Below are 24547 nucleotides of genomic sequence, written 5' to 3'. Positions count from 1 at the left end.
CGAAGAGTGGTTCCCTATTGGGAGTCCTGCCCTTGCAAGGACCCAAGCATTGGCACTCCCTGCCAGTAAGTGAACTGTTCAGCTAGTCTTACAGTCGGGTTGCCTCCAGCTTTATTTTCTTTTCTCGAGTGAGCCTTTGGTTATTTCAATAAGCTGGTATATATCCAAAGCTTCACCTGAAAAACAATGATAATCTGTGAATTTCTTTCTGTGTGCACACTTTCTGCAAGCCACAAGCACAAGAGTGATAGACACCTTCTCCATGCCCTCATACCACGTCTTCCACTGTTTTGTTGCTTTAAAAGCTCTAACACCCCTGCTGTGAACACAAGATCACTGCAGTCCTAGGCTGTAAAGGAAAGAGCGGAGAAAAAATGGAGGTTTATTATAATCCTGTGATTGGACTTTAGTGTTCTCTTGTTTTGTTGACTTTAGCTTTAATGCATTTTGCTGCTTTGCCCCATATTCCTGGGGAGAAGTCAACTGAGGTTCATGCCACCAGGGCTTTTTCACTTGATGGGCCTTTCCTAAAATGCACTTTAGCGTAAGCATTACCAATAAAGATTGCTTAAAAAGAGGTATTATGTGGCTTATTTAAAAGCCATGGATTGAACATTTCACATTCTTAATTCCCTACTTATCTATGCTTCTAGAGTTAGGTTGTTGGATCCTTACTTGAAAGGACAGTCTCACATTTCAGGAAATATTTACATAGCTGCAACTTAACGCTTAAGTTAGAGGATGTTCAGACTAATTATTACTTTACCCTGTACTGGTATCTACTAGTATGATTTCAGCTTGAATTATCTGTAGCTTTATAAACATGGCTGTCATGCTAATAATCAATGGGAGAAAGAAGACAGCACTAGTAGAAAACTCAGAATGTGTCTACGCCGGAGCTGAAAGAGTAATCTTCCTGTCAAGTATGCATAGTCCCGTAAGTGCTCTGAAGCTAGAGCACTAGAAGTAGAAATGATGGTGCTGGTGACAGGATAGGCTAATCCCTTCTGAGCACCAGGGTGTATATTTAACTACCCTCTTATGCTGCTCTGGCTACACTTCTACTTTTAGCATGCTACCTTGATCAGAGATTGTGTGGATATCTCTACTCAACCTAGAAACCTCACCTCCCACTGCCTTTGTGGACATACATGTAGCAGTGACAAGGGGAGAGCAAGTGAGGAGTTTGCACAATGGTACAGCAAACCTGTAGAACTTGCCCTGGACTTTACACCTAGAACAGTCTCTGGCTAGGAGTTTCACACAGTGCCATTGGACAGGAAATGCAGGCTGGGCTTGGTGCTGAGACAAGAACTTCCTAATAGACGGTACAAGCAAATATGTGGTCGTTTTCAGAGTGCCTGGTCTTTGTGCAGAGCTAGGCAGCTGCCTTTATGGGATATTTTTTGTACAGTAAGTAACTCACTCTGATGGTGGTGTTCTGCAACATTCATAACACATAGCTCTATGACTGAGCATTTAGGCACATGTGCTGTTTCTTACATATGAAGATTAGCTGTTCATGCTTTTCAAGGAGCTATAATCTTTTAAGTCACAGCTTGAGTGCAATGATACTTACCTGGAGGGATGCCACATCTCCTCTCCAGTCCACTTGGATTTGATGGAGTTACACAATCCATGGTCACCTCCTTCCTTAAACACAGGTCAATATCCACAGCACTGAAAAAAGCCACTGACTGAGGCAGATCTTGTAGGCCTAGTTTATAGGCAAACATGCACCTAAAAGAGTAAGAGTCACTGCCTGTAAATACATAATATTTAGGAGATTTTTTCCCCCTCCCTACTTTACTCAGTAGGAATTGATTTCCAACTCTGTGGCGAAAGATACCCTCAAACCAGCAAGTGGGTGGATTGCTACTTTGTCACAGAGCTCTTCACTCTAATACAGCCACTTGGATTCTGCCTCTGTATCTGAGTAAATCTTTCCCAGGATCTCCTTTATATTCTGATGTGGCAGGTGGGAACTCATGGAGGCAGGCTTATTCCACTAACAACCATCAAAAGGCAGTTGCTGGGTACTGCAGCTTCTTTTTCAAGAGTTTTCCTTCAGTGCTGACTGCTCCCACTTTCAGTAAAGCTAACTCTCTCTAGCTTTAAAAGGCAGCAAGGATGCCGATTTCAGTTAGCAACAAGCTAGTCCTCTCCCCTTTGTCAGAAGTCCTGCTTTGATCAAGCCCAGACCTGCTGCAACACAAATAATTCCAGCAAATGTAAGACCACCCCTAAAACTATTTTGGATCTTATTTACACAATAATTTGAAGATGTAAAATGCTATATAACTACACAATTGCATGAGGGTTTGGTTTTGCTGAAATGGAGTAGGAGGAAGAGAAGGGGAGGTATGTTCAGTTCCCTTCTTAAGAAAGGAGGGAGCCCATCCTTAATTCCAGTTAATCCTCCTCCAAAGGGAGTGTGTCAGCTTTTCCTAATGTGGAGCTCACTGCTACCAATGAATGGTGCAAAACTATAAGTACCAAGGCATTGGCACCAAATGGGTACAGAGTGGCTCTGTTTACTGTCATCCTTGACTAGATACAAAAGAAGCATTTCTGCTTTGGCCTATTTTGTTGTAACAGTAATGGGAAATACTGAAAAAGGGGGGGTTATGTAAAATTACCTTAAAACTACTTTTTAAACTAAAGATTAAGAACTAGGTGGGTTTGAATCACTGCAGCTGTTTCATTGCTATGACCCTGGTAACAACTGGAAGGAGCCCTGGGCCAGAAAGGAGTAATTTCTACAGTGGTGGTACAGAGCTTTAACCTGCACACATTCTAGGATCACTTCCTGGCACAGTGGTATTGCAAGCACTGACATCCATTCCTGCCCCTGCTAAGAGAGTGACAACACTGAACTATTTTCATAGACTACTAGAACAGGAAGGGACATCAAGAGGTCACTAAATCCAGTCCCCTGCCCTCATGGAAGGGCCAAGCACCATCTACATCATCACTGTTAGGTATTTAGTCAACCTGTTTGTAGAATCTCCATAATTTGAAATATTTAAGACCTCCCTAGGCAATTTGTTCCCCTATTTAGCCACCCTGCCAGATAGGAATTATTTCCTAATGTCTAACCTAAGTCTCCCTTGCTGCAATTTAAATCCATTGTTTCTTGTTCTATCAGAGGCTAAGGAGAATAATTTTATGCCTCCTTTTTATAACACCCTTGAAAGCTGCTAGCATGTCCCCTCCCAGCCTTCTCTCTTCCAAATTAAACAAACCTAATTCTTTAAATTTCTCTCAAGTCATATTTTCTAGACTTTTAATCATGTTAGTTGCTCTTCTCTGGACCCTCTTCAATTTTCCCACATCCTTTCTAAAACATGGTGCCCAGCATTGGACGCAGTACTTCAACTGAGGCCTAATCAACGCAAGCAAAGCAGAATTACTTCTCGTGTCTTGCTCACAACACTCCTGTTAATGCATCCCAGAATCACATTTGCATTTTTTGCAGCAGTGTCAGGCTACTGACTCCTACTTAGTCCTAGTCCACTATGACCCTTAGATCCCTTTCTCTGCAGTACTCCATCTTTGGAAGTCACTTCCCATTTCGTCTGTGTAAAACTGAGTATTCCTCCCTAAGTGGAGTACTTTGCATTTATCCTTATTTAACATCCTCCTATTTTCCTCAAACCATTTCTCCAGATCACATTGAATTATGACCCTATCATCCAAAGCACGTGCAACCTCTCCCATCTGTGCATCATCTGTAAACTTGATGAGGGTGCTCGCTGTGTCATTATCTAAATCATTGATGAAGATTTGGTTATGTAAAGGAAGATTCTTGACATACATAACCCATTCAGTTCTCACTTTATGGCTATTAAGCCTAGCAATCAGGGGAAAGACAAGCTTTCACATCAAAAAATCCAACACCCCAATTTGTCTCTGTCAGAGTGGTGAAGGACTGCCTGCTACAGAGCCTGATTACCTCTGTCACTCTTTAGACTCCTGTTTACATCAGGAGTGGGGCCCACATGAAAGGGGAAGCTTGATCTGAAATTGCCTGTTAATCTGGCTGGTGAATAAAAAGGAATTCAGTTTCTGATGCTACTGACTTGTCTCTCTGGGCCAGCCTCACATTCACTAAGGACAAAACTTCAGCAACAGACTGCTTCTCAACTTTCCTATCATACCAACATGCTCAGCCTGTTCTGTCCCATCAGCAAGAACATGCCTTACAAGTTTGCCCTGATAAAGCCACAGGGTTGGGATGTTAGTGGGCTTTTTAGAGCCTTTACCGTGTTAAGAGGTTGGTGATCTGCAAGGCGAGCGCTGCCCGGTAGCGATCTTCACCCTGGACCAGGTAACGCACCTCATCATGAATGCTGATGCAGAAGCGCCCATCAATGTTGAATTCTTCAAAGAGCCATTTCATAGACACCAGCATTAGGTGCAAGTAATCTACAGCCGAACTCTGCACCACCCAGTTCACTCTGCTGGTTATAAACTGGAGGAAATATACATCAGAAGCTAGAAGGATTCCAGCACCTGCTCTGACAGTAGCCACGTTTTCCTGGGGAAGCCTCCCATTAGATCACACTCCACCATGAAACACTTGGTAACAAGCCTGAAAGGGTTGTGTTGCTGGGGCAGTGTTTGAAGTTACAAAATCCAGTTACTCCCTCTGTACCCCACAAACACTCCCACCACCAGAGAGTTACATGGGCGAGAAATAGAGCTTGGCTAGCAGAACCTGTGCTAGACGTCAGGATACCAGTGGAGTGTAAGCATAGAAGGGCATTATGACAGAATGATAGGCCACAGACGCAGCAACTTATTTCCTCATCTCTAACCAACCCTCATCCCTATATAATTGCCTTTTCATAGGAGCATGTTCCCACCATGCTGTAGGGGCTTGGGGACATGGCGACTGATCCTTTAAATACAACAGAAGCGAGCAGCCCCATCCCCGAAAGAGCTGTTTGCAAGTGGTTGGTGCATCTGTCTACTTTCTGAGTATGCTGAACTTGTTTTATTGTCTGTCTCTAATTTGAGGCTCTGGCCCATTCTCACAGACATGTAGGGTCTCAGAGGGCACTACTCCTACCTGAGTCACATGCTCATGGAGTTTAATTGTTTCACCAAGACTGACACTGTAGAGCAATACTAGGTGCATGTTGCACTTCTGAGGATACCATCCTTGACACAAGAGTTGAACCGAGCCTCTGAGTGGCTGCTCTGGGTGAAAATGAAAAAGCCTGTGGCCATTTCCAGAAACACTATGGATAAACCCATCGTCTTTACCACATTCTCTCCCATAAGTGGCTACAATATTGCAGACTCTGCACTGCTGCTATTGTGTTTTGCTGCATAGGCCCTAAACTGCTAAAGCCTAATTTTGCACACACACCCGTGTGACTTCATGGTTGCCAGTGGTGCATGTGAGGACAGATCTGACCCCACTGGCTGCTGCAGACACCCTTGAGGTATGGAAGGCACTGTCAGAACCTAGCTTTGCTTCAGTCTGTAACTATTTCTGACAATTGTTTCTGGAGCACTTGTTAAGTACAGAAGAGGCTTAACCACAAGACTGAGTTTTCTTTGCTGTTCATCACTGTCATAAGGAAGCATTACTGAGAACTACAGCTACACTTAAAGGAGTGGAGCACCAGTGAGGAGGATGGAAATGTTTCTCAGACAGGGCAGCAGTGGCAGCCAGCCAACAGTCCCATGGCCACTCTTACCTTCCACAAACTAGAGCAGGATGTGGTGACTGAACTAATACAAAGTTAGGCTGTCCAGAGCACAGGCCCAGCATAGAGTGCCAAGGCCATATCATTCAAATGGACAAACACAGAAAAAAAGACTTCTGCTGGGCCAAGTTAGAAATCTGCATCAGGATTTCCTCTTACCTCACTCCTGACAGCAGCTGGCTCCAGGGCTCTGCTGATGCAGCAGCCCAGCACAGGGGTTCTCGGGGAGGCAGACATAGCAATGCTTTCCAACTTGTTGAACATTTCTGACTCAGTTCCTCCAGCCCATACACGCTGGCATACCACATCCCACTTTCCCGAGCGAGACCTGCAGTGTGGGGAATGCAAGTATCACTATATCTTTCCCAGGAACCTGCCACAGAACAGTCTCCGCAGAGGCACTGAGGTCAGAGCTTTCAAGAGCTTCACTATCAATTGTCCACCCCCTGCTCAGGAGAAAGGCACCTGGAGGAATGGAGGGAGAGCAAGGGACAGTAGTATTTCACTTCTGCAGCCTTAGGTTTATGGCTCATCAGCAGAATGGCAGGAAAGGGAGCCTGCACCTAAAGAAGCAGAAGATTCTGCAGAAGTACATCAGCAGAGCTACAAGGAAGTTCAGAACTGGAAAAGCTGGAATACTGCAGGTCAGGACTGCAGTGCACTGTAGAGTGGTGGAGGCAGAGGAATAAAGTCTAGGACTGCAAAAAGCAGGGAACAATACAGATTAGGCTTAAAGTCCATTGGCAGAGGCTGATGGGGAAATCTGAACAATGCCTATTTCATGGCTTGCTCTAGCCTTTCCTTGTGCAAAAGCTGCAATTGCCCTCAGCCTTTAATTTTAATTCATTAAGAGATTTGTTTGATTCTCTAGATGTTGCTAATGGAAATGGTTTCTTGCTGTTGCCTTACTTCTTTCACCAGCATCCCCTTCCTCAACAGAGAACTCCTGGGTGTACGCTCCTGGACTGTTATTGGCACAGGGCACATCCCATTTCTCACCCACACTCCCTTTTCTCTGTCTTCTCAAGCTTTGCTCACTTACTTCTTTGTGGTTTCTCTCCGTATCCTTTGCGCATCCTGCCAAGACACGGAACCATCCTCTGCCCTCTCCACTGGTAAACCCAGCTCTTTCACTAGCCACTCCCCTTCCTCAGAGAGGTGATACCTAGGAAAGAACCACCAACAGGGATAAACGGCATCTCCTGGAGTCTCAGGAGCTCGCTTCATAGTTATAGATCTGAGCAAGCCAGCACAGAACTACCAATTTAATTAACTCGACTGACAAGAAGCATGTACTCCTAATCTAAGCACTTAAGCCAGAAATGCAAGAGCCCTGCAATATGCTCGACTTTCACCTCATGAGGCAGGATGTGTCTATGTCAGAGACAGGCACACCTTCTGCTCAGGCAGCTCCTCAGGGGCAGCCAACCTCCCAAAGGTCCAAATCCCAAGAGAAGTGACCCAGCTGCAGACAGACTGGGCTAACAGTGTGGCATGTTTCTAACCAGCTTCTTCAATAGCAGACATACCACCACCAATAGATCACATTCCCGACTCAATTCTATGGCAAAGCTTGACTAAGTTAAACCCAAAGGCAGCACTCACCGCCGGATCCCTTTGGTCACCGCATACATCTGTTGAGCCTTCTTGGCTGCCTCCTCCTGCGTCAGCCTGTGGTTAAACTGCATAAGCAGGCGCTCTGCAAAGGGCTGGCCGGCCCCATAGATGCGCCCGTAGTTGAAGACTTTGGCATGCTCTCGGCTGATCCCCACAGTAGAAGCTATCTTGCTGTGCAGGTCTGTGCCATTGCTCTTTTTCCCCTGCAGAGTCATCCAGCCAAATGCAGTACAGCCTGGGGTGCAGGAGGGAAGAGGTTAATGTGGACTGGCAGTGGGTCCGAGCCAGAGTGTACATCACCACCATGGCAGTGCTACATCCTGGCCCAGCACTCTAACTGCAGTCTGTGTCGCAATTGTAGGGCAGTGTTGTACTGCTCCCACTGAACCTCTCACCATGCATGCCAGCAAAATGAGACTCTCCAAGGATGGCAGCTATCCAGAGCTCTTGGGAATCCACGTCTGCTCCAACCAGATAGTAACCCGGTGGGACTTGGACCATGGCTTTCAGCTCACTGCCCACCCGGTCAGCCTGTGGATAAAGATTGATGCCACACTGAGCATATGCTCCTACACCTCCCCTCCTCCTACCATTCTTAGGCTGAACACAACTGTTCTCCAGACCCTGACTGGCCTCTGCATCCCGCCTTCCTGGGAAATCACAACATGTGGCATTAGCAGCACACCTCAGCTCTTATCACTTCACTCTCATAGATGTGAATGTAATGTAATGCTTTTCAGGTGCAGAAAGGCCAGCCAGAGACACTCCTGACTAGGGGAAATACAGGTGAGGAGACCAACTACTGCCTTGCTCCCCTCTTACCCCTTCTTTTGAGAGGGTCTGTGCATACCACAGAAAATCAGTGGCGACCTTTTAGACCCCATCTTCCTTTTCAATGAGTTCCTACTCTCAGTCCTTGAGCCTCTGGATCTCTTCTCAGCCCTAGATTACTAGATAACTAAAGTGGGTGAGGTGAGATGTCAAAGGGTTACAAAACCAGCCTCCGATCTATAAAGTTCACACCCAACCCAAGACATACTCCCCATCCCCGAGATCTGACTTCCAGTCCAGGGCATCTGGCACTAGCCTGAGAGATCCTGCCCCCTGGAGAAGAAACCTGCATTACTGTGCTGCATAAACAATCCCCCTTCAGAGTACTAAGAGAGTTCTGTACCCGGGCATTGCTGGCAGTCAACCATGTGGGCTCCACAGCCCGACGAGTGATGGTCCCTGCTGTTATCACCTGTGGCAGGATGGCGCCATAATTACTCTCCTCATCATAGTCTGGATGTCTGTAATAGAAGCACAGTGTCACTGCATGCCCACTGGAGAGCAGCAGAACATTGTAAACGGCCATACTGAGTGAAACCAAAGGTCCAGACAGTTCAGTATCCTGTATTCTGACAATGGCCATTGGTGCTCCCGAGGGAATGGACGCAACAGGTGATCATCTAGTGATTCATCCCCTTTGCTCCCATTGTCCATTCTCAGCCCTGACAAACAAAGCAGGAATGAAATGTCCTAGCTCTGGCTATTCCTACACTGAGAACTTGGTCACTGAAAGGAACTCCTCTGTGGCTGTCGCCGAGAAGGAACCACCCATCACACAGGTTTCTGAAGCACTTTTATCATCCCATTGTGCAGTCTGATTGATGATGTAGTTCCATAGTCAACAAAGGCCAGAGCATGGAAGTGGAGGGGAAGGAGAAGGGCTTGGAAAGCGACTCTTCCCCAGTATTGCCCCAATTCTGACCCCCACCTCAAAGTCTCAAGTTCCCAGAGAAGAAAGGTCTAATGGTCAAAGGCCAGATTTAACTAAACTGGGCTACTGACCTACACAGTATTTCCTCGCATACCTAGTTACTGATCGAGGCAGCTCCCCTTTCTTCAGCCACACCACCACCTGGGAGCTGTCAAAACAAGAACACATGAGGCCAGGCCCTAGTGAGAGAGACTGTGAAGAGAAAGGACATGAACAGCAGCAGCTGGGGCAGAAAACCCCTTAAAACAGAAGATTCCAGTCTCCTTCTGATACCCTCAAGTTTGCATTCCCTTTTCTCAGGTTTCTTCCCTCAGCTGCCCCAAACCCCGACACTAGAACTGAGCATGCCATCTCCAGTGGGTTTCCAGCCCTGCCAGCATATGCCAAGGGCAAGGCAGCTTTAATCACCAGTTAACAGGCCTCCCTGGTGCCGCAGTTCAGATTAGCTCCCATACAGTGGTCAGGCAGATACAATCTCACACAGCAAGCTGCCAGAGAACAGATGACGACATCATTTGACCGGGAAGTGGAGCTCCCTGTCCACAGAATGGTCAAGGGACATGTTGCAATTCAGAGATTACTGTTCTTGGCTAAGGAGATTTAGTAGCCAATCTACTAGACTCCCCAGTGTGTGCATTTACCTGTCTGCTCGGGGAAGTGCTAACAGTGGGAGCATGTGAACTCTAAGGCTATTACAGATCTACAGAAAATTCCTTCTGCAGCATGAATGCCTGATCCCCAACTCCATGCCTAGGAATCCTAGTGGAAAGATTGCTCATATCAGACAGAGGTAGGCCGGGCCTTGAGATTCCCTCTGTCTTACTGCATTTCTTGGGAGTTGAAGACACTTCCCTGCCAGATCTAAATCCATAGCGCTAGGATGCTTGACCCGATCTCTTGTTGTTGGAGCTCTCTTCCTGCACTCACCCATTAGAGCTTCATTTTCTTTCTTTGCTCAGTCCCTCTTTTTTCCCTTAGGTATGCAAAGTTTGTTCCAAGGATCATCCTAATCAGAGACCTTTGGGGCTCTTTCCTTTCTTAGGTCTAATGCTCGTCAGTGCCTCAACAAAGAGGAGGACTCCACTCCACTTCCTGTGCAAGCCTCATTCTCACTGGTCACTTGGCAGACTCCCCTTATGAGAGTGGGGACATTGCAGTTTAACTGGAGGAGGAAAGGAATTAGTGTCTCTCACCTGATTCGCTTGTGAGCATTCCTCCAGAATGAGATCATTTTGTTAATTTCAAGGGCCCTCGTCCCATCAGCGCCCCCAGTACCAGCCTGTAGGGTGCCATCCTCCATCTTGGGCAAGAAATCTTTGGCAAAAGGGCTTCCAACATTGTTAGCATTCCCATCCTTTTAACAGCAAAGAAAAGGAGGTTGGCTTGGCTCGGTGCAACGGGCAGCTTTTATTATTCAATGGAAATTAAATCCTGGTCACTTCCCGGCTCCTTTATAAGCATGTCCTTAATGCCAGCCCTTCCTAAGCTGTTGACCAGAGCAAGGGGCCACGTCAAAGAAGTGAGGGCTGAAAAAAAATGTGCAAATGCACTGAGCAGATAGGAACTAGGTGGCTGGTTTCAGGTGAAGGCACACAACCTTAAGAGGGAGGAGTCACAGTGAAGAGCCATGGGAGAGGAAGAGAGATGAGAGCAGAGAGGATGAAGAGGAGACTGTGCAAAGCTTTGAAGGACCAAGTGAGGAGCTGGGGAAGGCCAATAGAGGACTTTGGGGGAAGGCATAAGTGGACTGTCCTGCAGTTAAAACACTGGAATCCTCATGCACTTCCACAGTGAAACGTTCAGCAGATCTCCAGATTTGGCATGAGGACAGCAAGAGCATTGCTGGGCCAGTGCAAGGAGAATGGTCTCCAGATGTAGGAGTTTCTCACCCTCTGGAGCCAACCAAGTGTCTCAAACACCATGCCTGCACTCCAGGGACGGCTTAGCAGCAAACAAACATTCCATGGATTCTACACTCACCTTATGAGGCAGCCTGAAGAACCAGCAGCCAGGGATGTTGATATCGTTGTAAGGGCCATTGCCATGGTGATACGTAGGCTGGATCTCAGCACACTCCAGCTCCACATCAGGAGTCTCCCCCTGAAACCACCCAACATGAGACACTTGCTAAACTTAGAGCCAGAAGAAGGTGAACCCTCCAGCGTAGAAGGAACATCTAGTTAATGAAGTGCTGCCTCAACTACAGAAGTACCTGGAAATGAAAGCCTGACCCTTCACAAACTACCATCATAGAATCATAGAATACTAGGACTGGAAGGGACCTAGCGAGGCCATCGAGTCCAGCCCCCTGCCCCAATGGCAGGACCAAGTACTGTCTAAACCATCCCTGATAGACGTCTATCTAACTTGTTCTTAAATATCTCCAGAGATGGAGATTCCACAACCTCCCTTAGCAATTTATTCCACTGTTTGACCGCCCTGACAATTAGGAACTTTTTCCTAATGTCCAACTTAAACTTCCCTTGCTGCAGTTTAAATCCACTGCCTCTTGTTCTATCCTCAGGGGCCAAAAAGAACAAGTTTTCTCCCTCCTCCTGATGACACCCTTTTAGATACCTAAAAACCGCTACCATGTCTCCCCTCAATCTTCTCTTTTCCAAACTAAACAAGCCCAATTCTTTCAGCCTTTCTTCAGAGGTCACATTCTCTAGACCTTTCATCATTCTTGTCTCTCTTTTCTGGACCCTCTCTAATTTCTCCACATCTTTCTTGAACTGCGGTGCCCAGAACTGGACACAATACTCCAGCTGAGGCCTAACCAGCGCACAGTTGAGCAGACGAATGACTTCTCGTGTCTTGTTCACAACACACCTGTTAATGCACATTCATTAGGCTCCCGAGATCAGCGCATCCTAATGGAACCCTGCTAGGGAGGCAACTACTCATCTGCCATGCAGGATCTTAGGCCCCCTTGCTCTGCTTGGAGCGGCATCTATGCAGTAAATCCCAGTTAGCTGACACTCCCAACAGGATGATCCACTTACCTGTCTGGACCCTTTCACTGATCTGCCTGTTTCAGCTTCCATACCTATATCCACCTCCAACCGGCTCAGCTCCTCTACCTGGGAATAAATGACAGAGGGATCAGAGAGCGTCCTTCTCAGGTAGCTTATGGAATGTCCATCATTAGAGATTTTTAAGTGCAAAGTAGCCAAACACTTGTCAGGAAAGGTCTAGACAATACTTAATCCTGCTATGAGAGTGGGGTTTGGACTATTTGACCTCTCCAGGGTCCCTTCCAGTCCTATAATTCTATGTGCACTGGCTTCCCAGTTAGAGCGGGGACAGCCAGGACAGCGCTTCCATAAACCTCTCACACTGTGAGCCTGCTGGTCTCCAGAGCAATTCAGCTTCCCTCATTTTCAAAGTCAGTTGTGTGCTGGTGGAGGTGTTGGCTTGATAGCCAAGACAACTTCAGGCACCCACTTACCCTTGAAAGAGACACAGACTAGGAAGCAGCAGGGTAATAACATGCTGCCATGACCTGAAGACAAGCGTGGGCAAATGGGGAGTTCATGCTTCAAAGCTATTAATCTCTGGCCTCTCCGCCCAGATTCTCAGCAAGGTGGCCGGTTCATTTCACACGCAGTGCTGACAAGTAAGGACGTTAACGTTTACCTGGTTATCCAGGCAGTCTCATCCTAAAGAGATGAGACTTACCAGTTAGTTAACTGGTGGGAGGCTGGAGCAGCCCTCTCCTCTCTGCCCACCACAGTCAGGGATACTCCAGCCCAGCGAGAGCAGTTCCCATCTGTGGCAGCTGAGGAGACTGCTCTAGCCCAGCTGGGCTGCAACAGCCTCCCCAGCTGCCACTGCTAACTGGTGAAACCTACCATTTAACCAGCTCATCAATGACGTGGGATTGTACGTACCTGCTGGCAAGCCATCAAAAGCCACTAACTTGGTCACTTTTGACTGGGCTGGATTTCAGTCATCACTATAGATGGATGGGAATGTGGCAGAGTGGCTCTTTGAAGCTGTCCAGTCCCTGCCTTAGGTCACTTTTATTGGATGTAACCGTAGCAGAACAGGATGGGGACTTCATGAATGTCACTGAGAATCCACATAAGATTCCCTGTTCTGAGCTATAAGGGATTCTCCTGCTGCTCACCACCTCACCCCTCCCTTCTTCCCTCACCCCTCTCTGAAATGATTGCTTCAAGTCACAGGCTGCTAAGATTTGGCACTGACACATCTCTGAGTAGAGTGGCCATCTGGCCAGACATACAATAGCTCAAAGAGGGGGACTATGGGAGTGCAACTCCTGTGTGAATCCCAAGTCAGCCCAGGCTAATGGAGATAACCAGACACTGGAAAAAGCAGGACGTGGGATTGCCCTACTTCATGATCAAGGAACCTAGGTGAATAGCTGGTTTGATGGAAGGTGCCCTATTGTATGCAGGACAGGAGCCAAAGGCAAGGTGGGCCCTCTCTTCACATTCATGCAGGTGGATTCTCTGTCCACCACATATTTCCAGGCAAAGCAGGTGATTCAGACAAGTTTTTTGTGCCTCTACTCTGTTCGCTCCTTGGTTCCAGCAAACCCATCTTTACCTTTTGCCAGATAGTGCTGTTGTCTGTTATTATGAGCTCCTCTTCAAGGGAGGCATCCAGTGAGCCAGGCTGCTCCTTCCCTTTCTCCTTACAGTACTCTTTGTACAGGTGCTCAATAACCCTACAAGGAGAAGGAGGGATGAATGACACTCAAGAAACTGTGCTGTCTGGAGCAGAGACAGGTTTCTTACCAACTGTATGAAGTGGAAAATTTTCACCACAAGCAGCAGCCCAGGGCAGAGAGTTACCAGGCTCACAAGGACATCTCTTCAGAGAAAATGAAAATAAGGAAGGGCCAAGATTCCCAGCCAAACATGTATCACAGAGGTAGCAGTGTCAACCTGTATCTTCGAGAACAGGAAGTCCTGTGGCACCTTATAGACTAACCGTCTGCATCTGTTGGTCTATAAGGTGCCACAGGACGCCTTCTTGTTCCAGCCAAACATGGGTTAGCTAGAGAGATTTTTTTTCAGACAGGAACAGAGAAAACCACAGGTTTCTCTTCAGATGGAAACATTTGCATCTTTAAGTCCTTCAGGTTACTGCCTTGCTTGACTGCCAAGCAATGTGATACTTGATTTGCTCTGAATTAATTTGCAGACCTTCTTCCCAGAACCTCCGTCCCCAAAACTGCTCATCAAATAATCGTTAAAGATCAGAAGCCCTAGCAAGGCAAGATTCAATTCCAGCTTGGCGAAAACAAAAGTTTTACTGCTGACAACTCCCTAAATAGCCCCTCACGTCTCTCCCTCTCCTCCTACCTGTGTGGACAAGATGGCTCTTCTGTCTCTGGGATGGCCTTTGGCAAATTGTCCTTCCTCCCTGGCACCAAGTAGCCCCAGCCATGCTTCGCAGAGTAATACACTGGGAAACCATCCCAGGTTAGTCTCATTAACTTTGGTGTCACTCTCATCTGAAGGCTGATGAGACTGGGACCTGGCACCCAATCTGGATCATCCAAGCGCGGGCAGAGTTTACGGTACCACCTAGGGACTCAAGAGAATACCAATTAGGCTTCCTCCCCGCCTGCTTCCTTTCATTTGGGTTAACAAGGCAAAACCAGAAATTCCCTTCACTATGAGTGTTTTTTAGGTGGTCCATCATATTTCATCTCTTAGTTTACGACAGGGTTTTCCCAACTGTGAGGGCAGCAGCCTCTTCTAGGACTCATTAAGTTGACTTACTATCCAGCAAATGATCAACGTGACCATCAGCAAATGCAAGACCATCTGAGTGCTACTCACCCATCTACAGGAAACATTAAGTGTCTGCCTGCTCCCTACGTGTACAAGAACACACTTACCCTGTCGCTAACTAATGCAACACTTGGAATGATTTAATCATCTCCTCTTATAAAAAAGCCGTCTGTCTTAAAAAGCTTGAACATTTTGTCTGTCTCTTTGGGACAAAGGACTTCTTTAGGGTCAGCTATCTTGGGAGTATGGAAGAGTTGAGACTGCACATGCTCCAACTCAGGAATCCATTCCTAGGAAATGCCAGCCCTGAGAGGCAGTCCCAGATTTCCTTTGGGCATAAAACAAATGTATGTTTAGTACACCTTCAGCTCTAAACACTGGAGCAACAAGGTAGCTTGATGCTTCCAACAAATGGGAGGGTTCATGTTCCCCAGAACTAGGAGACCATTTAATTTCGCATTGGCTCAGCACAAGCCACTTTGAGCAGAACTCCTAAATGTGCCCAATTCCCCAATGGTGGCTTACAGAGATGAATTCCTGTCTACTGAAAGCTGAACTGGAACGTACTAACCCCACATCAGCCAAAGTATAACACCAGCCCCTGAGACAAAAAGTACATATTTCATCAATTCAGCTTCTAAGCTCTCCACTTCATATACCCTTCTACCACCCGTTGGCCATTTAATAAAATGGAGAAATGCACTTAGAAAGGGGATGGACACCAGTAATACTCTGACCTCATGAGCAGGAAGCATTAGAAGGAATCGTAACATTTTCATAGATTAGCAGTACAAAATGTTTCCATCTAGAAACCAAAATCACCACTAGATGGCGAATTATGCAAACCTCCTTTGAATGACTCACCCCGGGTGGCCGGGCAGGTGCTGAGTTCTCTTTGGCAGCAAACTGACAGTCTCCTTCAGACGCTCCAGGCAGACCCTGCTCTCGGGGACTTTCAGCTCTTCCTCTTCAGTGGGGGGACCAGGATCTGATTTTGTAATAAACCTAACCTCAGCAAGGGATGTTCTCTCTGCTCCCACACCAACTGTTTGAGAACGCAGCATGCTGAGACACAGTGCCTTTTCCAACATGAACTGCATTCACACATGCTTCAATGTTTGCCCAGTTGTTTCTGTTCTTCCTCATCTATTTACACTGACTATGCCTGTACTGAACAGCCGGCTTTTTCCTGTTGGTTCAGATCTTCCATCACTGAGACTCTATGCTGCACATATTTCCAGCAACTTCATTACAACTTAGAGATAATTGGTACTGAACCTGTTTTCCCCCCTGTAGCCAGACAAAGTCTCCCCCTTACAAGCCAGCTTGCTCGTTGCCCCCCCCACTGAGGAGCACACAGGGCACGGAAACGGCTGCTGACAGCACAGTCTTTGATGCCCTCATTGAGGCCCAGATATGCTGGCTTATCGTGACCCTGAGAAGCAGGAAGTACAGCTAGAAGGCTAACAGGCCAGACTGTCAACATGAGGGGGGGGGGGGACCCTCAGAAATCACCCCAGCTGGCATTGATCAATATGATGCACACACACAATCACCCAGAAGGGGATGTGCCCCGCCCGCACAAAAGAATGAACTGTACTCCTAAATTGTTTATCTCTTGTCTTACAAGTGCAAACTAAGTAGAAATGCCCTTGTAACAAACTGGTGTCACAAAGACAGACCAGTATGATCTGGCACCATAGATAAGAAAGAGAATACGTAACCCAAAAGGGGTATAAAAGATGGGTCCAGCAGAACTCTAACTTTGAGTGCATTCCACCAACTTCCTGCTGGTCGGGTCAGGTGATTGCCTCCCGAGGTCCACAGCTGGGGACGCCCAACCTCGTATTCGTCTTTCCGCGGAATTGAGTGACCGATCCAGCTTGGCTACGCTGGTATCGAGAGACGCAGAGAGGGTAAGATACACCCACGCTAGGTCTCTGACTTTTTTTTGTGCACAGCTAAAGAATTAGAGCTCTGTAACTAGATGTCATTGTGCCAAGATATCATTGTGTTAGATGATAACAGATATCTTTGTATTGGATTGTAACGTAACTTGTTAACACCTGTACTTTGCTAGCATATAAGAAGTAAACAATAGCCTTTTGTAACCACATGCTTATAACTGTAGCTTAATAAACTTGTAACTAGTTAAGCTCTGAGCCTAACCATTTTGTTAACCCTTTTGTCACTGCAACACAGCCGGCACAACAAAAGAACTTTAACCGTTTGGTTACTACAGCCTGGCCATGGGTGAGTGTGCTAGGAGTTGCCTGCTCTAACAGTAAAAAACTGGGTTGCTTAGGACCCAGGGGAGTACCTCACCGCACATTACCCGGCCACCGGCTAACACCCCCACACCTCCCCACTATGCACACACACCAACGGTACTACCTTCCTGCCACTCTAGGGCAGATGGGTTTGCCACCATTTTGGCTGGTTTGGTGTCTGCATCTTCATCTTTCTTCTTTACTGTTTTCTTCTTCTGCTTAAATTCCTGTAGGTCCCACTCCAAGTCCCATAACCAGGGGTCATCCTTATACCTGCATGGCAGAACAATAGTACACATAGCCTCCTTTGGCTTTATGTTTCTGCATTCTGCCTGATCTAGAACCTGCAGATGTCCTATATTCTAACATCTGGTTCCAGTTTACCAGAAACAAGTTGGAGGGACACACACAGACCTAATTTTTGATTATTTTCCCTATCAAGCATTAACTTGAGGGTTATGTACAGCATAAACACAGGAGATCAGAGCAATACTACCTTTCCACATACTTTCCTTTGCCAACAAGCTTCAGGCAGACTTGGGGATTCAGAAATTCAGTCTACACTGAATCTTCAGCTTCTGCACAAGCTGCTAAGAAGATGGTGCCAATTCTAAACAGTTTTCAAATTGTGAACACTTGTCTGCCAGGGACTGGAATGCAGGTCAGACTTTGACAATATGGGAACAGATTTGGTGATCTAAAGATGAATGGCTGCAGGTCTCATCAATAATCTCTTTAGCCACTGCTGTCATCTGAGTACTAAGTAAATTCCTTTGTTGTTTTTAAATGAATATATTTTCTCTTTCTGCACAAAGTCCAGAATCTATGCCCTTTCCTTCTCTGCATTTCACCCTGCCATGAGGCTCATGATCGAGCTAGTACCTCCCCTCATAAAGCAGCTGACAGGCATCATTCGCCAGGTTCATCAGGGATTTCTTCATCTCTTTCTGAAGCTCCTCATAAGTGCCTTGAGTCTCATCCAAGTACCTCTCCCAGTTCTGATTGACAGGCAAGTAAGAAACACCCATCTCCAGCATCCCTGCAAATGTCACAGGATGGGGACATCTACAACACAAATACATACAGTATTAAACACAGCCCAGAAGGCATTTGGTTTGTAAGCACTGGATTAGTCCACAAATAAAGATAAAAAGTCAGTAAACTTTAGTTCCCTTTCCACTTAAAAGTTTCCAATCCTCATGCTCCTGCATCATGCAAGGACTCCTGCCCTCCTGCACTGGCAATTACTGAGGACCGTAATATGAATATGCATGTTGGGCAGGCAAAAGACAGTCTACTTCATCAACAAGATGCCCAAGTCCCATCCATGAAAGCTTCAGTACAGGATCCCTCTCACTGACAGCTGCTCACCTTACCTGAATATCACATTACAATGCCTTTTCTCCCAGTTAGAAGGAATGAGATCAGGGTCACCATGCAAGGAGCTGCGTGCAGTGCCAGAGTTCTGACACCAGTCTGCCACTATAACCTTCCACAACACAAAGAGCTTACATGCTGACCAGAAATCTAGAAATATGAGCTTATCCTCCAGCCCTGAGAAAAATCCAACTCCAGTACTCTGCACGGCTGGAGAAGACTGCAACAACCGTGGTAATTTTCCTGTGCCTGTGGCCAGATTGTGGTAGCTCTGCACAAGTGCTTTTCATGTTTGTCGTGGTCAATCCCCTTTCTCACCTCTCCATGAAGAGTGGCAGTTGCTTCTGAAACACTTCATGGGTAGCTTGCACGTCAAGGGCACAATACTTCATCAGTTCCTTTGGAGAAGAAACGAGCAAACAATAGGAAGATGAGACTGTGCATGTAGACCATACTGCAATAAACTGGGGAGAGGCATATCCTAGTGTCACGGTGCCTGTCAGCCAGTTCTACTGAAAGCCTCCACAATGAAGTTTTTCCTCCCATCCTCACAAACTTACCTTCTGGTCTCTCCCTGGTCAAACAAAGAAAAAAATGCAGAAGGCTGGCCAGAGGCACGCAAATCGTAACCAAGCAATGGCCACGTTGGCAAGCTGCTGAAAGACTGAAACCTGCACCCACTTTGCAATGGAATGGACCCATCTGTAACTGCCCTAACCAATTAGTATGGAAATGCTGCCCGTGTGTTCCATCTTTCACTGCCCGTAGCTGGGATGCTTTGTAGGTCTGCAAAAACCACTACAAGGAAATGGAAAAGATACTGCTGGAAAACATTATAAAAAACTCTCAATGGGAATAAGCAAAGAAGCCTAGGCCTGAGTCCACCTCCCCTTCAGTGGTCTCTCCTAGAAGCTTCTCACCCTCACCTGGAAGTTGCGTCTAATATCACTCATGCTCCCTTTGACAAACAGCTCACGGGCCTCTTTCTCCAGCGGCTCACCCCCAACGTAGAGGGCATGCACATCTGCAAGGTTGTTAATGCTGCTGATGTCCACCCAGTCCCATGAGGTGATCTGTAAAAAGACAGGGCAGCAGGCCAGCTCAGGGCAGGAAAAGAACTGGCAGCTGACTGACTTGCAGAGGCAGTTCATGGTACAATGTTTAAACAAGTATATCGAATGCAGTGGTTCTGGGGTTCGTGGACCCCTGGGGGTCCATGAAGGTATTGCTGGTGGTCTGTGGGGAAATAAAAATGATCACAGAAATTGCAAAGTTACAATCAATTATTTTTAAATTAAATAACTTACTATTATGTTATTAATTAGTGTCTGAAAATCTATGCTGTGGTTTCCTTATTCGTTTAATGACGTATACATAGTGGCTAAAACTGGCTTTGATGGGGGTCCAGGAACGTTTGGGGGTGGTGATTGTGCATCCACACTAGTAAAAAGGTTGGGAACCACTGGGCTAGGACAATAAGCTTTGCAGCAGTATTCTGAACAGGTATGAGTGGGGTAGGATTGTATTTGTCAGGTAAAATGGCCCTCCTTTCTTCCACAGGCTTGCTCCTCCTGTGTCTGCAAGTCAGTGCTGCTGGTTTTATTGTCACTGACCAGTTCCTATTCATGTTAGACTTGTAGCTCCTTTGAAGCTACAGGAGTGCAAGAGGGCCACACTGTGCCTTATACACTAAGTAGCAGCAGAGTTCTGACTGCATCTCTTTATTACATGCAATGACATAAGAGGCAGAAAGAGCCTAGCTCAGTTTTCAGACCCCAGCTGGAGTTTACAGAGATGGCATGTAAAGGCATAATATGGGGGATTTATTACAGACTTTGCTTCTTCACACATTGCAATGGAGCAGTCCATTAAAACACTCCTTTGGGGAGGCGATAGCTAGGTCCTCTGTGGTGAGGAAGAAGAAAGCAAGCTTATAAATGCTAAGGAAAATAAATGAAGGGAAAAAAGCAGTTAGGATCTGCAGCACTAGTTAGCAATGCACAAAATTCCTTAATGATTCTCCTACTCACTGCAGGCCCTGCCATTTTGCTGTGTGTTTTCTTCATGTGCTCCTTGACCTGCTGCAAACCTTTTCTCTTGCCGTGCTTCGCAGCCATCCAGAGGCTGCGCTGGAATCCTGTCAGCCCTGAGATGGCCATGTGCATACTCAAAGTGTCTAAGAAACGCATTCGGGAGACCTGAAATGCAAGCAGGTTAGATGTTCTCAAACTTTATTGCCGCTGTAATGCTCTTCTGACAACAAAATTACTGCATAACCCTAAGAGAGGGGACCAAAGCCTGAGTTCCACCACCCTCGGTGGAGAGGGACAAAACCAAAGCCCAATGCCTCCAGCCTCAGGCACAGGGGAAGACGAACGCTGTAACTTGAGCCCCACCAATGAGGGTCAAAGCCTTTGGGCATCAGCACTGGTGCAATGCAGCGAGGCTCAAGGCTCTAGCTTCATCCCTGGGTGCTAGAGCTTGGGATCAGGCATGAGCTAGTGGGGCTCAGGCTTTGGCTTCAACAATAGCTGATTCACAGTTTGACAACAGGCAGTCAAGGAGCCATTACCTTTTTTCACAATTCACAGAATCAGGCTTTTTAAGAATGGAGCTAAGGGGCTGGTGAGGAGATGGTCCAGCATCTAAGCTGCTAGTGTTCTATGCAGACAAGTAATCAACTGGGACTTGACTTTAAGACTCAACATTTTGATTGCTTTGCTGCTAGGTGGACAGAATTTGACATCCACTGTGTACAGCTTACTCTGCAATTAACAACACAGATTCAACCCCTTCTAGAACTCTGGCAGCCGCGGGAGTGCTTGTTTCTTGTGTGTTCTAAAGGCTCCTGGAATTAGAAATGAAAGAACCCAGGTCTGTGTTATGGCAGTAAACCAAAATGCTTCCAAGATGACTTGCTACTTTCCACTACAGGCTATTTTTGTCACCTATCCTAGACTACTGAAGTCTGTCATCTTCCAGCTCTAGCCTTCATGACTTTCCTGATGCTATGCACAACACTGACATACTTTTTGATCACAGGGCAAGGAAACTGAAAAGCATCAAGAAGCAGATGGCTGGCCTCAGTAGCATTTTACAGCTGAGAATCTCAAAGCAGTTCACAGCCCTTTAAGGCAGGGTTCCTCACACTTTATATAGTTGGGACCCTGTTTATTTCAGAACCTCTTTTTTGCAGCCCAAAACTATAAACATATATAAAAAATGAAAAATTAATAAGTTTCAGTCTTTATCATTTATTCACAATAATAATAGTACACAGCGATAATCTGTGTATTTTCTAAGGACTGATTCCCGCCCCCCCCACCCCCAAGGACCAGTACTGGGCCATGGGCCACACTTTGGGAAACGCTGCTTTAAGGAAACAAAGCTCACAATCCCTCACCATGAGGTGTGGAATGATGTTATTTCCACTTTACAGAGCTCTAGATTAAGAGACAAGACCTGAGCTTCAAAGTTAGGTGAGTGCAATTATATGTATAATTTGTGCATAATTACAACTGAAGGTGCAGATAAGGTAAGTATATATGGAAGTGGCATATATAGCAGTACCTACCCTAGCAGATTAACTTTGAAAAATAAATTATGCATCTAACTAATGTATTGTACAGTACCAGCTTTATTATCCAGCATCCCTGGGAACCAGGGATGCCAAGATAACTGAATGTGCCAGTTATCTGAATGCCGGATAACCAGGCTTTTACTGTATATACTACATTTTGACAATCCAGTCTTAAGTATCTTTCCTCAAAGCCAAGGAGAAAGCCGGTGGGCGAAATGGACATAAAACAGGAAGAGACTTACTCGGATCAAGTACTGCTCTTTAATGTGTGCTCGATCAAAGGCAATGTTGTGACCCACCACCAATCGCTCTGTCCAATCCTGTTTGGCAAGACAACTTGAGTTCAGAGCAGTTTCTAGTGGGATAAAGTCAGCCAGAGTCAGATGGCTGGACCAGGTGTAGCGTTCCTCTAGCAGCCGTTTACTGCACCAGGAGTACCTGGAAAAGCCACATTATATTTTGCATTACTTAAGATTGTGAAAATGGATGCCTTAGTAGAAGGACTAAGGAGAGTTGAGCTGGAGACCAAATTCCCCTCCTCCTCCCCTCCTCAGATTTGACTTTTCCAAGCAGGGCTGGAGAAGCAGTGAAGTAAAGTTTGCACAGCTGCTCCCAAGCTTTACCTGTTCATACTCCGAGGTTGTGAAACCAGAACTGAATTCACTAATTAAATCAAAGTTTCACATGCAGGCTTTAGAACTGGCCTATGTCCAGTAGATACAGCTCCACGGGACCCTTTAGTCCCTATCAAAGCAATTTCCAGAAATCAGCACAATGGAGAAGCTCAGCTCTGCTCTTCCTCCATTCATCTCCACTGTGGTAACAGTTAGTGATGTGGTTTCTTTTGTATATTGCAATCATTACATCTTACCAGGCACTTGGAGAAACAGCCACTGCCAGTGTTGGGCAATGGCCACCTGCCATGCACACTTCAACGTCAAAAACCAAAGCTTGCTCTTCAGGGAATGCTACAGACATCCTCTCACCATTGGGTCCATATTGTGTCCAACCAACTTCCCAAGCCCATTGTGAGGGCATTGGGGGCACCTCGCAGTGCAGCAGCTGATGAGCAGCTTCCAAATAAGGGAGACTCTGCTTCTGTGCCAGAATCTGGAAGTGCTCATCAAGGTTGCTTCCATACATGCGGGGCAGCTGCAGCTCCACATCAGGGAGCGTGGATGTTTCTTTGCCCCATAGGTCATGTTTCTGAAGATGTTCCACACTTCTCTTGATGTCAGCATCTGAATACTGCACCTGAGCACCCCGGAAAATCTGCTCATGAAGGACCTTCGATAGCATCTGGATATTTAGTGGGTTCATGCGCCGTTGACTGGTGCCAGAATCATGCACAACCTCGTGTTGCTCTGGGTGACTGGCAGAAGAGTCTGACATGCATCGCCGATGCTTGGCTCTTGGTAATGGATGCAGACGAGCTATAGACTTTCTCCATAACAAACGTGTCATCTTCAGCCAATTTTACTAACATGGAGACTGTGCAGAGGCCTATCCTTTTGCGTAGGACAGGTCTGCGAAGAGAAGAGCAACAGGAGGAGTGACATTTAGCATAACTGACTTTGGGCCCCCCCTCCCCAACAGGAACTAGAGCACTTGTAACCACTACTAGCATCCCTAGAGCAGAAAAATAATGGGCCAGTTCAAGAACAAACCTTCTACTACAGACAAGTCTGTAACAATGTGATGCTGCAACTACCTGGCTATCCCACCTTCCCCTAGCTTGCTCCACCCTACCATGGTCCAACCACACCCCACACGTACCATCACACAGAGCCTCAGCTGCAGCTTTTCTCAAGAAATTCCCTCTACCATCCAAGGAGCTCAGCAGAAGCATCCCTGCCCTCGGGGGAGCTCCTTGCCAGTCTCCTCATCCAGTGCCGCCACAGGGCACTGCTTCCCCTCAAACCCACACTCCCCCCCAAGTGCCTGAGCCTCCTCTTCTGCAAGGGGCCCTCCCCTCCTCCTCCAGCTCTCTCCCTGCAGCCCGGCCTCCCTCGGGGTACCGGCCTCCCCTCCCGCTCTCAACCTGCTTCAGTCCCCCCACCCATCCTCTGTGGATCTCTCCACCCCTCTCCCGACCTCAGCCTCCCGCCTCCCATCCCCGAGGGATCCCTCACTCCTTCCCTCTGCCCCCCCCCTCCCTCCCTCCCTCCCTCCCCGAAAGCTGTCGGACTCCGCGTTCCGCTCCCTTCCCCCACAATTCCGGGCTCAACGCCTCAAGCGCTGGCTCCGCCGAACGGGGCCGCCCGGCCTTACCCGCAGGGGAGCCGGTCACGGCGGCAGAACAGTTGCACGCGCGGTCTCGAGGCGCCTCCAGGCCTGGGCGAGCAGGAGGCGGTGCCTGAAGGGACCATCGCACACACGGCGGGGATGTATTTCCGGGTGTCCGGTGGGCTCTCCCCCCCCGTCCCCGGCGGAGATGGAATCATCCACAG

At 47.1% G+C, this 24547-nt stretch overlaps 1 protein-coding gene across 2 annotated transcripts; it reads right to left on the bottom strand.

The window, feature by feature from the left end:
- Positions 1-39: 39 nt before the first annotated feature.
- On the bottom strand, positions 40-24532 carry POLG (DNA polymerase gamma, catalytic subunit). 2 transcript variants are annotated; one of them, XM_075006783.1, is made up of 23 exons: positions 24369-24532; positions 22969-23623; positions 22340-22535; positions 20548-20715; positions 19444-19590; positions 18836-18915; positions 18023-18205; positions 17265-17413; positions 15735-15858; positions 14436-14660; positions 13675-13795; positions 12105-12182; positions 11080-11199; positions 10293-10453; positions 9194-9247; positions 8512-8629; positions 7733-7868; positions 7326-7572; positions 6763-6885; positions 5880-6048; positions 4266-4474; positions 1580-1740; positions 40-176 (listed from the first exon to the last, which is right to left on the bottom strand). In XM_075006783.1, exons 2-23 carry the CDS (start codon positions 23559-23561, stop codon positions 112-114), a joined length of 3627 nt encoding a protein of 1208 aa, XP_074862884.1. In that variant the 5' UTR covers positions 23562-23623; positions 24369-24532; the 3' UTR covers positions 40-111. The 2 variants fall into 2 exon arrangements, with proteins under 2 accessions (XP_074862884.1, XP_074862885.1); XM_075006784.1 differs by lacking the exon at positions 24369-24532 and adding an exon at positions 23874-24010.
- Between the last annotated feature and the right edge of the window lie 15 nt (positions 24533-24547).

This window comes from Carettochelys insculpta, chromosome 12 (assembly GCF_033958435.1).
Source record: "Carettochelys insculpta isolate YL-2023 chromosome 12, ASM3395843v1, whole genome shotgun sequence".
In the NCBI taxonomy this organism is placed as follows: Eukaryota; Metazoa; Chordata; order Testudines; family Carettochelyidae; genus Carettochelys; species Carettochelys insculpta.
The sequence above is the reverse complement of the archived record's forward strand: the minus strand, read 5'-3'. Positions and strand labels throughout refer to the sequence as shown.